This window comes from Mytilus californianus, unplaced genomic scaffold (genome assembly GCF_021869535.1).
Source record: "Mytilus californianus isolate M0D057914Y unplaced genomic scaffold, xbMytCali1.0.p SCAF_8, whole genome shotgun sequence".
Taxonomy (NCBI): Eukaryota; Metazoa; Mollusca; class Bivalvia; order Mytilida; family Mytilidae; genus Mytilus; species Mytilus californianus.
In genome coordinates, this window is record NW_026262734.1 from 69,336,031 (window position 1) to 69,352,818 (window position 16,788).

The following is a 16,788-nucleotide window of genomic DNA, read 5'->3' on the forward strand; positions in this document are numbered from 1 at the left end:
TCAAATAAAAGTTTTCAAGTTTTATTTTGCATTAATGTAACAATAACGCAATGTAACTGTAGACTCAATTATTATTGTTAAACTCTTAATTAATCGGTTCCTTACCCAACACTGCATTCCGGCTATTAGTCTCCAATGTAACAATAATTATTCTATTACTGTTACATTTCCATGTAACCGTAGCCAGTGCCATACTTGTTTGGTTATTAATGGGCCAGACCATACAAGTATTAAGACCATATAGATATTTTTAAAAAAATTCACAGGAACACACAGCCCATTCTTCCTATCTAATGATTTGTATTCGGAATCCTTTATCTTTGACATATTATCTGAATCTATTCAATCTAAGTGTACAAATGTATCTGTTATCTTGACTTAGCTGAGTCAGTTTAAAAGGCCTTGATAATGTCCATATTTTTGTTACGAAGTGAAACCACAGGCATTTCATCTTTTTTCGTTTTTCCCCAGTGTTTTTATGAGTTTTTTCATAAAAAATTTGTTTAATTTACTTATTTCCATGTTTTCACTTGATTGATGTGTTCTTGTTTTTATTTATCATGTTTACATGTATACGATCTTACAATAATCATGATAATAGTAGTTTACATGTGCTGCCCCTTTATTCTTATGTGGAAAATATGAATAGAGGGGCAGCAAGTATGATCTATTGAACAGATCAAGTGTGAATAGAAGCAAAAACACATTAGATAATTTGAAACTTTTGGAATATTTTAGAATTTAAAAAAAGAAAAAGGATAAGAAAACAAGAGAGTTCAATGCCCAAAGTGCCTGTTAGTAAAACAGTTGACTTCTTGTTTAACAATTCACTCAGATAATTCTTGAAGTTATTTTCCAAAGTCGACCTGAGTTTCATAAGGAAAAATAGATATATAAGATAATGACCATTTAAGAATGCTTTTACTAATTCATTTTGTAATTTAGACCTGTCTTTTTCTGCTTATATATTATTTGGTGAACATATTTCCTAATTCATTCAAACACAAGAGGTTAAGGTTGATAATTATAGGTTACAGGTTTTAAGCGGACAGTTTAGATCAACCACAATATGTATAAGCTACAAGTCATGTGATCCATTATCTGTGATGTATTTGTTTTTATTAAATTATATCATTACATTTTTTTCTTTACTGTTCATTATTAAATTAAAATCTAATAATATTCTAATATTAAATTTCTGTAGACCCCCATTGTCATCTTCTGCTTAGATACAAAAATATCTTAGAAAATGCAAAGTCTGACATGTCTGAACGTTTTGTTATTGCAGAATATAATTGGGTCGTTACAGAATTTTTTTCAAAGAAGCGGTTATAAAGTACTGTAATTATTTTAACCATTGAAAACTATTTATAAAATGTTTACCTTTTGTAATATATTACATTTTTGTACAAATATAAAAATGAGGAGATTTGGTATGATTGCCAATGTGACAGTATCCACCAAAGTACAAATAAGTGAAAATACAATGTACAAAAATGTAAGCTATTACATGACACAGTACAGTCTTTAAAAGTGAGAAAAACCCATCCCTATAGTCAGCTATAACAGGCCCAGACATGAAAAAATGTGAAACAATTCAAACAAGAAAACTAACGGCCTAATTTATAACAAAACAATTTGCAAAAAAAACAAATATAACGGACATGAACCAACAATAACCACTGAACTACACTACAGGCTCCTGACATGGGACAGGCACTAACTAAAGAATAAGATAGATTAAACATGTTTGTAAGCAATAAAGCCTCCCCTTAACTGGGGACAGTGGTGTAACAGCACAATTATAATAAGAACAAATGTAACATCAGTTACAATTGGATTTACTCAAAAGATCGGTTCAACACAAAAAAACATGATAACTATAGACACAAAGAACCGATATAAAAATACTCACAGTTATTGAAAGCTAGTTCAAAGCCAATTACATCTTATAAATTAATCATGTTCACCTAGATTAAAGTTATGTTTGGATATTTCAAAAACAAAATCAATGTAAATACCTATATAAACAATATTTAAAGATTTTACCACTGTGTAAAATTAGTAACCTTTGACAATAAGTTTACTCAAAGGATAAATAAGTTAACTTGGATCGTATTTAAATTTTCCGCATTATAATCAACAGTACCATCAAAATAATGATGTGATATCCTGTTTATAATAAGAATTCTATAGGTACAGCCAAACTTCCTAACCAAATCTTTTTAGCTATGAAAGAATTGGGTAAAGGTTTTAATCAATTTGTGGTAATGAAATCCCTGACCGGAGAACTTACCAGTTACACATAAATTATGATCATTGAATGCTAAAAGGCGACTAAAGACACAGGCATAGGGAAATATACACACTGTAAGAAGGGGTCAAAGAACCATCAATATCCAAATTTAGAATAGAACAATATTTTGCTGTCTGTATTAGATTTAATTTAAGTAAGTTCATTAAGGTAAATTTCCGCAGTAAACTTAAAAAATTCTTGATTATTTAAAGCAAAAATATCAAGGTTATAGTGTTTTTGAATTCATCAATTAAAATTTAAATGTTATTTAGATGGATATTTACTGAGTTTGACGTGTATCTTTATTTCATGGCAAAAATAAAACTTAATTGTTATCTTTCAAAATCATAGGAAATTATACTGACATGACTAATCTTTCAAAATCATAGGAAATTATACTGACATGACTGAGTAAGAAAAATATTGTCCAAACTTTTCTCATATATAATCATAGAATTTAAGGTTTATTCTACGAAAATCAAGAGTCATCATTGTAATACTGGAAAACCAAGGGTTGTTCTTAAAAACTCAAGGTTGGAGGAGTACCACCCATAAAAAGCCTGTGGTAATCCCTGCATGGCTTTAATATCTTTGGTCATGTTTGCTGTATGTTATCCATGTCTTTCCAACACCACCATCCCATCCCAGTAGATACTCTTTCATAAATGTACTTTTTCATGCTATTCAAAGTGTCCTATACATTTTTGTACATGCACTTGTGCAGGATATAATTTATATTTTTTTCCAAAAAATGTTACTTAGTCATTTATTTCATTTTGTTTGTACATTTTGTAGGCAATGAGCCGCATGAACTGCAAGTTGGCGACTCTTATTTTCAACCTTGAAATGAAAGAAAAGAGGAAAAGTGAAGTGAACAGTTTTCTGTATACCCTGAGAGGTCAGCTTCTAGTTCTACACAGATATCAAGGAGCAAGATGATATATAGTAGCATCAACTGAATGTGTTAATACCAGTATAAATTTTAAAATAAGATGGGGAATGATTGACAATGAGACAACTTTCCTTATTAGACCCAATAACATAAACAATGGTTGAGCAAAGTCAAATTTTAGTATCCATAGTGAGATAAATATTTGTGTAGATCCTGTATGTAATTTCTGAAGATTATTCTGTAGAAATAAATTTGGAAGTTAATTGATTTTCCCCTTCTTAGGGTCTTTTCACACTGCATAGTGCACCGTTTCAATAAGCTATGGCACAGTTCTTAAGACATTTTATTCATTTACTTGAGAAAACAGTGTTTTTAAGGACTCACTGATGTTATATTAAAGACCTGGACTTTCAAAGGATATTTGGCTTGAATTGGACTAAATTAAACTTTCTAAACCTTTGCAAGTGTAGCAGTGTGATATTATTCTGCTATATGATATATTTTTAACCACAGCCATATTAAAAATGTTTTAATACTTTTTTTATTCCCATTTTTTATGCCTAATTAATGAATGGATATGTGGGGTTGATGTTAATTGCAAATTTTAAGTGTAGTAATAGTCCTTGATTGATTGGAAAATGGAATTTTATGTTGATTCTATGCAATAATTTGGTGAGTTTGATCCAGCTTTTCAAATATTGATATGTTGTTCCTCATGACAAAATAAAGGTTTGAATTGGTTTTTGAAGATTTTCACTTTTGTATTCAGGAGTTATAGCCCTTGATTCCTTTAACAGTGACATTAAAGAAAACCCATTTTTACAGCTTCTTGCTTTTCTTGAAATGATATCAGTCATCTCTTTTTTTTTATCATAACTGTCTCTGTGGTCCCATGATAGTGTGCTAGGCTTGGATGACAGATGAAGGTTTGTGGGTTTTATACCCAGCCAATCCAAAACAAAAAAAATACCAGTTTTAAGTTTATATAATCTGCTGCTTCTTAACCAATCATACACCATTTATTAAAAGAGCAGAGACTGGTTGGTTAAGAGCAAGTAAAACAAATCCAGACAGGGTGGTAATTCTGACTGTTTCTTTGCAAGCTGAAAAATTTAGCTCATGGTGATGAAAATCCCAACTCAGAGTGTTGTTTGAGTACAAAGCAGGGTATATTCAAATAATATGAACATCTGATTTGTCCTGAATATATATGATATATTTTCAAATATATTATGTCATGCATAACTTACAAGATATCATGTTGAAATGCACATCTGATGCTGTAAAATTGGTAATGTTTAATGTCATTCATGTAGTGTAATTGACTTCAGAGAAAATCTTAAAATCTTGCTAAATAATTTCAATTTTCTTTAAAGTAATAAGTCATTATTTGATGAGTTTATATTTCTATCCATGTTTAATTATTTTTATTTTATACTTTTCAGAGATGTTATGCACTCAGGTTTCAACATGACCATTTCCAAGCATACTGCACTGTGGATGGCATCATTATCCATTGTTATTCTTTTATTGCTATGTCTCTTTTGGAATGATCCAATATTGAAGAGTAAACAGTATATTGTTCCACCGCCAAGACCTTATTTATTGCCCCAAAAATCTGGTAATCTGAATACAAACTTAGAATCATCTGGTTCTTATAAACCCACAGAAGAGAAAGAAGACATAGCTAAAATACTTGATGTTGCTAAAAGTATGGAATACAAAAAGCCTTTGTTAGTTACACTTATCAACAATGCTTATCTCCCCTTTACCTACAGCTGGCTGTGTAACACTAAAGACATGGATATTCATAAGCAGGTAGTCATTATTTACATAATATTATCCCTATTTGTAGAAAACACATGATGAATGGTATAGTAACGACTCGTGCAGATTAAGTTATCAGAGAAGTGCTAATTATAACTTGTCCTATTTTTCCATTTTGATTGAAATATAAGGATGGAATTTGTTGTGGTGAAAGTGTGTCAACTATTACCTATGTAATATCATGCAAATTCATTTTTTTCATAGTTTAAGAATATGTACTATTATCTCCTTTAAAGAGCTAGACAAAAGGGGCAATTTATTGAAATCTGTCTACAAATATTTTTTGATATTGTATATATTGTAATACAGTAGACTCCGGCAAATCGGATACCCAAAATGACAGCTAAAAATATCTGATTACCCGATATATTCAATTAGACGATGAATGTATATTCATTGAATATTCTGCAATAATGAGTAGATATAATCCTGAGATGTTACTAACCCTGACAATTGCTAAATATGTGAAAGGGCTGGAGGATTGATGGAGTGATTTTTATCAGTTACATCACCACGATGTTTGTGTAAAAAATTATCAGCTGATTATGTAATGATTAAATTTGTTTGCAGTTTTTAAATCCTTTATTTATTAAAATAAATCAAATGTCCTGAAATATTTATGTGAATTATTGTCTACCATCCATAGTTTGTCATTATTTGTTTATAATGTTCAAAATGACCTGAATATTCTTATCCGATTTGCCGATATATTCTTATATCCGATATTCGATTACACGATAAAATTAACATTAAACATATAGGGAAGGGTTTGGTGTAATTGATTATTTTGTATAATGGCATGCACTTTACAATTTAAGGAATGCGTTGGCAAACTTTTTGGAATATCAGTTGTGAAGTTTAAGGAATATTTAGATGGAATCAATTTTATTTTGATATAAAAAATAAATTAAGTCAATGTGATATAATTGCCAACGCGACAACTATCAACCAGAGTCAAAATTAATTGGATTAAAGCTTCTAAAGGTTAAAAATGAGCAAAACCCATACTGTATGGTCACTTATAAAGGGCCCTGACATGACAAAAAGGGGAAATAATTTTCCATTGTTTTGGTTTCATAAGATATATACATGTACATGTATTCATAAGATATATATATACATGTATTAAATGATTAAAGTAAGATTAATCATATCTGAAATCATCATCATTTTTTTTATCATAACCTCTATTTATTCTTTCTTATATAGCAATTTTAATGTAGAGCTTTATAAATAGTTAAAAGCTTTAGTATGGCTATCTTAATAATAATTAAAGGATGCTTTTGTGAGTGCATTGTCTCTATAGACTTGTGCATTGTGCTTGCAAATAAAATTACTCTGAAAATAAAAAAAATTAATCTTTCCATTTGAAGCTTTTCCATCAGAGTAAGTACTTATCACTAGTTTTATTGGAAAGTATAAAATAATTTTGCATTGTTTTAGTTGCATATGCATATATATGTTTTTTGCATTAATGTCTTCATTAATACATTCCAAGATACACATTTCTCGCTTTTATAGCTTTGCTTAATCTTAATGTACCTTCATGTTATTTTAACAGCAAACCAAGAACGTGCTTTGTCTTTTCTTTTAGGGTTTTATTTGTTTACACTTTGCAATGATGAATTTTGCCTCAGGAGTTACTGGAAGTCATATGATCCTTCAAATTTGATAAAAAAGTTGAATATATTTTATATAACTGAATGGCTAATTTTTATTACAAAAACGTGTACATAGACTTTCTTTTGAAAAAAATTTCATTATTTTAACCAATGTTTATGAAATAGTTTTATTGTCTTGCCTGCGAAAGTTACAGTATGTTAGACATAGGAATTTCTATCCGATGGTGGCGGTGTAAAGCTTTTATTTCCATAGGTAGAAGACCTGGATGCTTCATACCTTGTTTGCAGATACCTTATGAAACAATGTTTCTGCGAGTCATTATGTACATTGTCCTTGACCTCATTTTAATGGGAGGAGGGGGGCATCGGTGGCCAAGTGGTCTAAGTAGTCGAACTACTGTATCACTAGCCTGTCAACACTGAGGTTGTGAGTTCAAGTCCCGAACGGGGCAGGTGCACTTGACTCTAATCTTAATTGACTAGGGTTGTCAGTTTTCCTACCAAAGGTCGGTGGTTCTCTCTGGGCACTCTGGCTTCCTCCACCAATAAAAACTGACCACCACAAAATAGAAAAAGAGGCGTATAACACCAATCAATCAAATCAATCATTTTAATGGTTCAGCGACTGCTTGAAAAAGAAATTAGTTTTTTTGTCATGTGAATTTCTCACTTATTACGAGTAATAGGATAACAATATTTGGTACATGTACATGGGTTTCTTGCAACATTCACCTGACCTCGACCTCATTTCATTGATCAGTGATCAGGGTAAAAGTTACATGATAAGTTCTGTTTCTCAGATACTGTAAGCAGTAGGTCAACTATATGTTTTTGTGTTTTGGTCTATTTTTCAAGTACTATAAGCAATAGGTCATCTATATTTGATGTATGGGATTATTGTAAGGTGAACATGTCTGTCTGGCAGGTATCATCTGACCTTGACCTCATTTCATGGTTCATTGGTCAATGTTGAGTTTTTCTGTTTTTCTTTTTCGCAAATACTATAAGCAATAGGTCAACTAGGTTTGGTGTATGGAATGATTGTAAGGTGTAAATGTCTGTCTGGCAGGTATCATCTGACCTTGACCCTGTTTTCATGGTTCATTGGTCAGTGTTAAGTTCTTGTGTTTTGGTCTGTTTTTCAAGTAGTTTAAGCAATAGGTCAACTATATTTGATGTATGGAATGATTGTAAGGTGTACATGTCTGTCTGGCAGGTAGCATATGACCTTGATCCCAATTTTCATGGTTTATTGGTCAATGTTAAGATTTTGTGTTTTGATCTGTATACAATAACCATAAGCAATAGGTCAACTTTATTTGTTGTATGGAATATTTGGAAGGTGTATATATCTGTCTGACAGGATTTATTTGACCTTGATCTCATTGTCATGATACTTATAATAAAAACCATTATCTTCTAGACTTTTAACATAAAATCAATGGTCAGTAAAGCTGGTGATACATTTCAGCGTGTGCACTCTTGTTAACAAAAAGTAAAATAACAAAAATACAGAACTCCGAGGAAAATTCAAAACGGAAAAACAAATGGGAATGGACAATATATAAAAAAAATAAACATATCAGCATTCATGTTTCTGTGTCCATTATTTATCAAGGTCACGATCGGTAAACTTCGACACCAAATCCTGTTAATCAATGCAATTAACAGCCATAGTTTACTGAATGAAATTTTTGTTTGTTGACTTAAGTTATGGATTTGTAATAAGTGTAAGAAATGTGCACAAGAGGACCTGCAATAACCATACCTGTCAACTGACCCAATTTTTTCAGGAATTTATGAGCTCACCTGAGATTTTACATTCACTGTCATAACTAGATATTTCAGTATCTTACCTGTTTCAACCGTGTTCTAGTTCCATGAAACTTGTTTAAGGTGTAGATTACTAGATTTTCTTTTGCAATACCCAAATGTGATGTTTTTATTTTATTTTGTGATGTTCTTTTCAAGTATCAATCTACATTTATATAACAATCATGCAATTTTCAGGATGAGTAAATCACTTGTATAAAACCCACTGATTTTTATACGACCGCAAAAAATTTTGCGATCATATATTGGTATGACGTTGGCGTCGTTTTCGTCGTCCGAAGACACATTGGTTTTCGCACTCTAACTTTAGTTTAAGTGAATGGATCTCTATGAAATTTTACCATAAGGTTCAATACCACAAAAAGAAGGTGGGGATTGATTTTGGGGGTTATGGTACCAACAGTTAAGGAATAAGGGACCCAAAAGTGGCCAAAAATAAGCATTTTTGTAACTTCCAGACATAACTTGTGTGTTAGTGTATGGATCTCTCTGACATTGTACCACAAGGTTTCATATCACAAAGGGAATGCTGGGATTGATTTTGGGGGTAATAGCATCAAAATTTTAGGAATTAGGGGCCAAAAAAGGGGCAAAAAACAAGCATTTTTCTAGTTTCATGACAATAACTTGTGTGTAAGTGTATGGATCTTTCTGAAATTGTACTACAATGTTCCATATCACAAAGGGAAAGCTGGAATTGAGTTTGGGGGTAATTGCTTAAAATGTTAAGGAATAAGGGGCCAAAAAGGGGCCAAAAATAAGCATTTTTCTAGTTTCATGACAATAACTTGTGTTCAAGTGTATGGATCTCTCTGAAATTGTACTGCAAGGTACAATACCACAAAGGGAAGGCTGGGATTGATTTTGGGGTAATTGCCTCAAAATGTTAGGAATTAGGGGCAAAAAAGAGGCAAAAACAAGCATTTTTCTAGTTTCAGGACAATAACTTGTGTGTAAGTCTATGGATCTTTATGAAATTGTGCTACAAAGTTCCATATCACAAAGGGAAAGCTGGGTTTGAGTTTGGGGGTAATTGCCCTAAACGTTTAGGAATACAGGGTCAAAAAGGGGCCAAAAATAAGCATTTTTCTAGTTTCTAGACAATAACTTGTGTTCAAGTGTATGGATCTCTCTGAAATTGTACTGCAAGGTACCACCCCACAAAGGGAAGGCTTGGATTGATTTTGGGGGTAATTGCCGCAAAATTTTAGGAATTAAGGGCCAAAAAGGGGCAAAAAACAAGCATTTTTCTAGATTCATGACAATAACTTGTGTGTAAGTGTATGGATCTTTATGAAATTGTGCTACAAGGTTCCATATCACAAAGGGAAGGCTTGGATTGATTTTGGGGGTAATTGCCGCAAAATTTTAGGAATTAGGGGCCAAAAAGGGGTAAAAAACAAGCATTTTTCTAGATTCAGGACAATAACTTGTGCGTAAGTGTATGGATCTCTCTGAAATTGTGTTGCAAGATACCATACCACAAAGGGAAGGCTGGGATTGAGTTTGGGGGTGATAAATCATAAGGGGGTTCAAAAAATTTGGGGGAGGGATTTTTTCTCCCTTTTTTTCCTTTTTTTTCTTTAAAATTTTCCATTTTAAATTGGTTATTTCTGATTTATATATATAAGTATATAATAATGATATGGTTTCAATAGGTAAATTAGAAAATTTTAAGTTCTTAGACCACATTCATTCTGTGTCAGAAACCTATGCTGTGTCAAATATTTAATCACAATCCAAATTCAGTGCTGTATCAAGCTTGAATGTTGTGTCCATACTTGCCCCAACTGTTCAGGGTCCGACCTCTGCGGTTGTATCAAGCTGCGCCCAGGGAGCATTTTATTTTAATTTACTAATTGTCTACTTGTCGGGTGCATATCGTGAAATGTATAATTGTTCTTTTCATACTGCCCGTTCATCAAAGAAAATTGATGCTAAAAAAATGCACTGCTTATCAGGAAGTTATCTTCCTTCAAAAAAATTTCATTGTGCATTTTATATAATTTATATATTTCCTTTGAAAATGGCAATAATATAAATTTATAGGTAGGTTTTGCATTCTGAACAAAATTTAAAAAAATAATTTCCCCTATGAATGACCTTTGCACGATTGTAAGGTGGATTGGTACTACATTCTGTTTTATATATGTGGTGGATTGTTAGGTGGATTGGTACTTCATTCTGTTTTATATATGTGGTGGATTGTTAGGTGGATTGGTACTTCATTCTGTTTTGTATATGTGGTGGATTGTTAGGTGGATTGGTACTTCATTCTGTTTTATATATGTGGTGGATTGTTAGGTGGATTGGTACTTCATTCTGTTTTGTATATGTGGTGGATTGTTAGGTGGATTGGTACTTCATTCTGTTTTATATATGTGGTGGATTGTTAGGTGGATTGGTACTTCATTCTGTTTTGTATATGTGGTGGATTGTTAGGTGGATTGGTACTTCATTCTGTTTTATATATGTGGTGGATTGTTAGGTGGATTGGTACTTCATTCTGTTTTATATATGTGGTGGATTGTTAGGTGGATTGGTACTTCATTCTGTTTTATATATGTGGTGGATTGTATTTGATTCTGACTACTTAACAGACAGTAACACATTTAAATTTAAAGCCTGAATGTATATATATATAAAGTTTGGTTTGAAGTTAGTACATTTACTATCCATGTTAAATTGTTAAATAATGTTCTTTAATAGAACCAGTATATATATCTTTTATACTTTTAATAACAAGTTGAAATGTGAGAAGAAAAAAATTGTCCTCCTTATTCAATCTAATGCATAAAAAAATCAACTGTAATCTTATTATTTTGGTGTTTTTATTAGAAATGTGCCATTTATTTCCAGGTCTTATTGATTACAACGGATACTGAGTCCAAAGACCATCTGAATACATTATGGCCAGACGTCAAAGTGGTAGCTATTTCAGGAATGCCATCAAAAGGAGATCAAACCTATAGCCATGCTGGCTATGTACGACTTATGATCAGACGGACACAAATATTGTTGAAAATGTTGCAGAATAATATAGAGATATTCTTGTTTGAAGTTGATTGTTTGTGGATAAAAAATCCTGTCCCAACATTAGCAAAGAACTCAGATTATGACATTTTGGTAAATCCAGTTTCTAATAGACCTGGTTTAGTTGCAGGAGGTTTTATATACATGTTTCCTACTCATGCAACGAAATATCTGTGGAATGCACTGAATAATAAACTGGAAAAATTGGAACAGAAGATAAGGAACTTACCTCCTGGGAGAGGTATTTCTGAAGGTGAAAATGACCAAATATATCTATCTGATTTAGTGAAGAGAAGGGTTGATGGTTCAAAATGTAAAACTTTGCCACTAACAGAATTTGCAGATGGTAAATGGTATTCATTTCCAAATAAAACAAGGACAGCATTAGATCCTTATGTAGTTAACAATAACTGGGTAAATGGTAACCAGAATAAAATTTCAAGAGCAAAAGCCTGGGGACATTGGTTTATCAGGAAAGATAACTCTTGTGATACAGAACAAGTGAAAAAAATTGTTAAGTTTTGATACAAATTTTATATAAGCAGAAAAGAGTTCAAAAAAAAAAATTATCGTACTAAGTTGAGAAATAGAAACTGTAAAATTAGTTCAAATGACATACTTTTTAGCCCACCTGGCCCAAAGGGCCAAGTGAGCTTTTCTCATCACTTGGCATCCGTCATCCGTCGTCGTCGTTAACTTTTTACATTTTGAACTTCTTCTAGAAAACCACTGAATGGAATGAAACCAAACATGGCATGAATATTCCTTATGAGGTGCTGACCAAGTGTTGTTACTTTGTAGCTGATCCATCATCCATCGTTTAGCATAGGACCATATGGACAATACATACAAATGTCTTCTTTTAGAGAACCACTGAAAGGAATGAAACCAAACATGGCATGAATGTTCCTTATGATGTGCTGACCAAGTGTTGTTACTTTGAAGCCAATCCATCATCCAAGATGGCCGCCAGAGAGGGACTTAGTTTAACATAGGACCCTGGGAAATACATACAAATGTCTTCTGTAAGAGAACCACTAAATGGAATGAAATAAAACATGGCATGAATGTTCCTTATGAGGTGCTGACCAAGTGTTGTAACTTTGTAGGTGATCAATTATCCAAGATCGCCGCCAGCGGGGACTTAGTTTAACATAGGACCCTATGGGAAATACATACAAATGTTTCTTTTTAGATACCACTGAATGGAATGAAATTAAACATGGCATGAATTTTCCTAATGAGGTGCTGACCAAGTGTTGTTACTTTGTAGCCAATCAATCATCCAAGATGGCTGCCAGAGGGGAACTTAGTTTAACAAAGGACCCTATGTGAAATACATACAAAAGTCTTCTTTTGAAGAACCACTGAATGGAATGAAACCAAACATGGCATGAATGTTCCTTATCAGGCGCTGACCAAGTGTTGTTACTTTGTAGCAAATCCATCAACCAAGATGGCTGCCAACGAGGGACTTAGTTTAACAAAAGGACCCTATGTGAAATATATACAAATGCCTTCTTCTAGAAAACCGCTTAATGGATTGAAACCAAACGTGGTATGAATGTTTCTTTTGAGGTGCTGACCAAGTGTTATTACTTTGAAGCTGATTTGTCATTGTCCTTATAAAGTCATTTTCTACAATTTCAATGAATTTATTGGTAATTTCTGTAAACTTTACAAAAGTCTTCTGCTTTTGATTAAATTAGGGGGCCAATATTAAACCAAATTTGGCCTCAATCATTATTAGGGTATCTGTTATGATTTTAATCTATTTTTACATGATTTTCAAAACCAAAGTAGAATCAGGTGAGCGACACAGGCTCTTGAGAGCCTCTAGTTTATAGATAAGATTGCTTTAAAAGAGAATTCAAAGAAATATATCATCTTTTTATATATATATCTGATTTGTCAGCACCAAATACTTTTTTAAAAAAATTGAAAAAGAAGCAATTTTTGCAATCAAGGAATTCTTCTAGTCATTTACTTAATTATGTGTTCACCAAAATGTATTCATCAGAATAATAAGATATTGTCTGTTTTTGCTTTTTTCAATGAGAAAATGTTTATCAGTATTATTATTCATTGCTGAGATTTTTTTTACCCTTTTCATTGAGAAAATAACACTTAAATTTGATATACATTTAAAACACAATCGACGTACAATGTACCGGTATATAAAATATGTCTGTGATATTGAGAGATCTCAATGAAAAGCATTATCAATGCTACTTGTATGTTTTTACAAATATTTATCATTTTATGACGGTGGACTTTTATCAAGAACATGTAAAAGAGTTTATATAAATTTAGAATTTTATATATACAGAAGATGTTTTGCTAGTACTTAATTATTTTACATTCTTCTTTTTTTAGTTGTCCGATTTTGTATATATATATACTGTTATGTTGAAAAAAAAAGTAAGCATCAATTCCAGTTTTGCTATTGACAAGTTTTACATATTATCATGAATGTCTGAAACATTCCAGAACTGAATTCAAAATATTGGCTGCTAGATAATTGTTTTTTCTAAAAAAAAACAACAAAAAAAACGACTGTTATAAAGAACTGAAAACATTCCTGTTCACTCGAGATTATTCAACATCATATAAGTAATATCGGTTGCTACTGACCCCCTTCAAGATCCATAGAGGGTTAGTAAAATCCATAGGGATTGATACCAAAGGCCAAATCCTCTATGGATTTTTCTAACCTTCAATGAATCCATAGGAGGTAAGTAGTGAACCGTATAACAAATTTAAAGCACATTGTACTTTTCTTGCCAAGTTTTGTATAAAATTAACAATAAAATACAATACCATTAATAGATGACATCACCATTAATAGTAGACGTGATGTCATGATACCCCTTTATAATCTTCTAACCCCCTACATATTCATAGGGAGCTCGAGTCGTCACACGACAGTCACTACGTCACTAATTTACCCGAGGTGCGATAAATGATTTTATGAGGCCATGTTCTGACAATATTTCTGGACAAATTGTTGATTAACTGAACTATTGTGAATTAATGAAACCACCACAATGTTTCACCTAAGTGGACTAGAACATGAGGCATTCCATGTTCCGTCCAGTCTAGAAATGTTTATATGTTAGTTAGACATAATATTGTAAATTATACAGTCTCTTCTAGTTATTTGTTTGTTTAAGTGCAATTCTTTTACATATACAATAACTAACCAAGGAATTCAAATATTAAAAGTATTTGAGTACTGACTGATCAACTCATTCATCCACAAATGTGCCTAGTACATCATTGAATTCACTCTTCTCCATCATCAGTTGGATTTTTTTTATATTTGAATTTTTGGATTAGTTGTTCATTTTATTACATTGCCTTTTAAAGCATATAAAGTAAACAATGCAAGGAAAGATATCTTTTTTTTTATTATGTTGCTACTTTCATTTTGATGCAATGTCATTGATAATGTCTTCACAACACTTATTGCTTTTCGTTCTCAGAGGCGTAAAGCTACAGGATTTCTTTATAAAATAAGTATGTGCAGATTTGTTTGCTATTTTATTTAGCCATGCTGTAATTTTGTGTATTTGTCCGATGATGATAGCTTCAGGTTTTTATTCACTGATGAATGTTGATGTTATTTTTTAGCCAAAATCTGCTATGATGTTATTAAAAAGAATTATTTTATATAATTGTAGATAGTTGTGTGTTTTGTAGAAATGATTTTAAAGTATCTCATAACTCTTTTTATAGTGGCTCTTATTGTTTTAAATGTTACTGTGATTTTTTCAATGTGTATGAATATATGTCAATATTGAGGTGAGACTTTAATGAAGTATTTTTCTCATCTCGACTATGTGAATTTCGGTTAAATTGTATACTTATTTTGTGTTTGTCACAAACTTATTGTTTAAAGTTTATATGGCAATAAACATTTGAATTTTTGAATTTTATCTTTGGTATCCTGGCAAGGTCTACATATTTGTCACATAGAGTTCACCTGACCTCTACTTCATTTCATGGATCAAGGTTAAAGTGACGTGATTCGGACTGTTTTAAAAGATACTATAAGTTTTGGTCAACTATACATGTATTTGATGTATGGATTGATTGTGAGGTCTACATGTCTTACTGGTAGGTTTCATCTAATCATGACTTCACATCCTAATTTTACATCGATATTGTTTATAGCATAACATCTACCCTCGACTTTGGTGGAGAGAATATATGACAGATTTCGTGTAGTCCCCAACTGATGTAAGCAAAAATTGATCAACTATTAGAGTATAAAATTGAGAATGGAAATGGGGAATGTGTCAAAGAGACAACAACCCGACCATAGAGCAGACAACAGCCAAAGGCCACCAATGGGTCTTCAATGCAGCGAGAAACTCCCACACCCGGAGGCGTCCTTCAGCTGGCCCCTAAACAAATATGTATACTAGTTCAGTGATAATGGACGTCATACTAAACTCCAAATTATACACAAGAAACTAAAATTAAAAAAGATACAAGACTAACAAAGGCCAGAGGCTCCTGACTTGGGACAGGCGCAAAAATGCGGCGGGGTTAAACATGTTTTTTGAGATCTCAACCCTCCCCCTATACCTCTAGCCAATGTAGAAAAAACAAACGTACAACAGTACGCACAGTAAAACTCAGTTCAAGAGAAGTCCGAGTCCAATGTCAGAATAGGAAACAAAAGAAAATAAACAAAATGACAATAATACATAAATAACAACAGACTACTAGCAGTTACTGACATGCCAGCTCCAGACCTCAATTAAACTTTGCTTTGATTTTAAACTGTACATATTGAACTAACAGGCTTCCTGTATTATTGACACAATTTTGTCTGACCAGTGCCAAATAATCATGGGCAAGACATAATTGTGTGTCCAAAATGGTAATTAGGGAATTTCATGCACAAAACCAAACTGTTCTTTCCAAAGTTCTCAAGATAAGTTCAGTGAATATTGGACTTATGTTTCAAAAGATATAACACAGTACCCAAATGATTGCCCCAACATCAGTCTAGCAATTGCTGTTTTTGACTTTAAACACAGCACATTCAAAATCAGTAGAGGTTTTCTCCACTCTATTTGGCATTATCACGACAAATGCGGTAAAGTTTCACAAATGGTTCAGAGGATACTTTCTGGGGACCATAATTTCTCCTTATTTTCCTGGTGCATTAATTAAAGAAATAACAGAAAAAGCAATGTTTTTTTTATACGACCGCAAAAATTTTTGTATATTGTTATCACGTCAGCGTCGTCCGAAGACATTTGGTTTCCGAA

The 16,788-nt window shown here is 32.3% G+C and overlaps 1 protein-coding gene across 3 annotated transcripts in view; it reads left to right on the forward strand.

The window, feature by feature from the left end:
* The window catches only part of LOC127712169 (uncharacterized), a 31,503-nt gene extending 16,067 nt beyond the window's left edge, over positions 1–15,436 (forward strand). For 2 of the 3 annotated variants that reach the window (XM_052218466.1, XM_052218465.1), the window contains exons 2-4: positions 3,092–3,259; positions 4,634–5,006; positions 11,330–15,436. In XM_052218466.1, the coding sequence (XP_052074426.1) occupies positions 4,641–5,006; positions 11,330–12,028 (1,065 nt within the window). In that variant the 5' untranslated portion in view covers positions 3,092–3,259; positions 4,634–4,640 and the 3' untranslated portion in view covers positions 12,029–15,436. Of the gene's footprint in view, positions 1–3,091; positions 3,260–4,633; positions 5,007–6,388; positions 6,402–11,329 lie in introns of all 3 variants that reach the window. The other variant, XR_007986976.1, reaches the window with a different exon arrangement.
* The last annotated feature ends 1,352 nt before the right edge of the window (positions 15,437–16,788 follow it).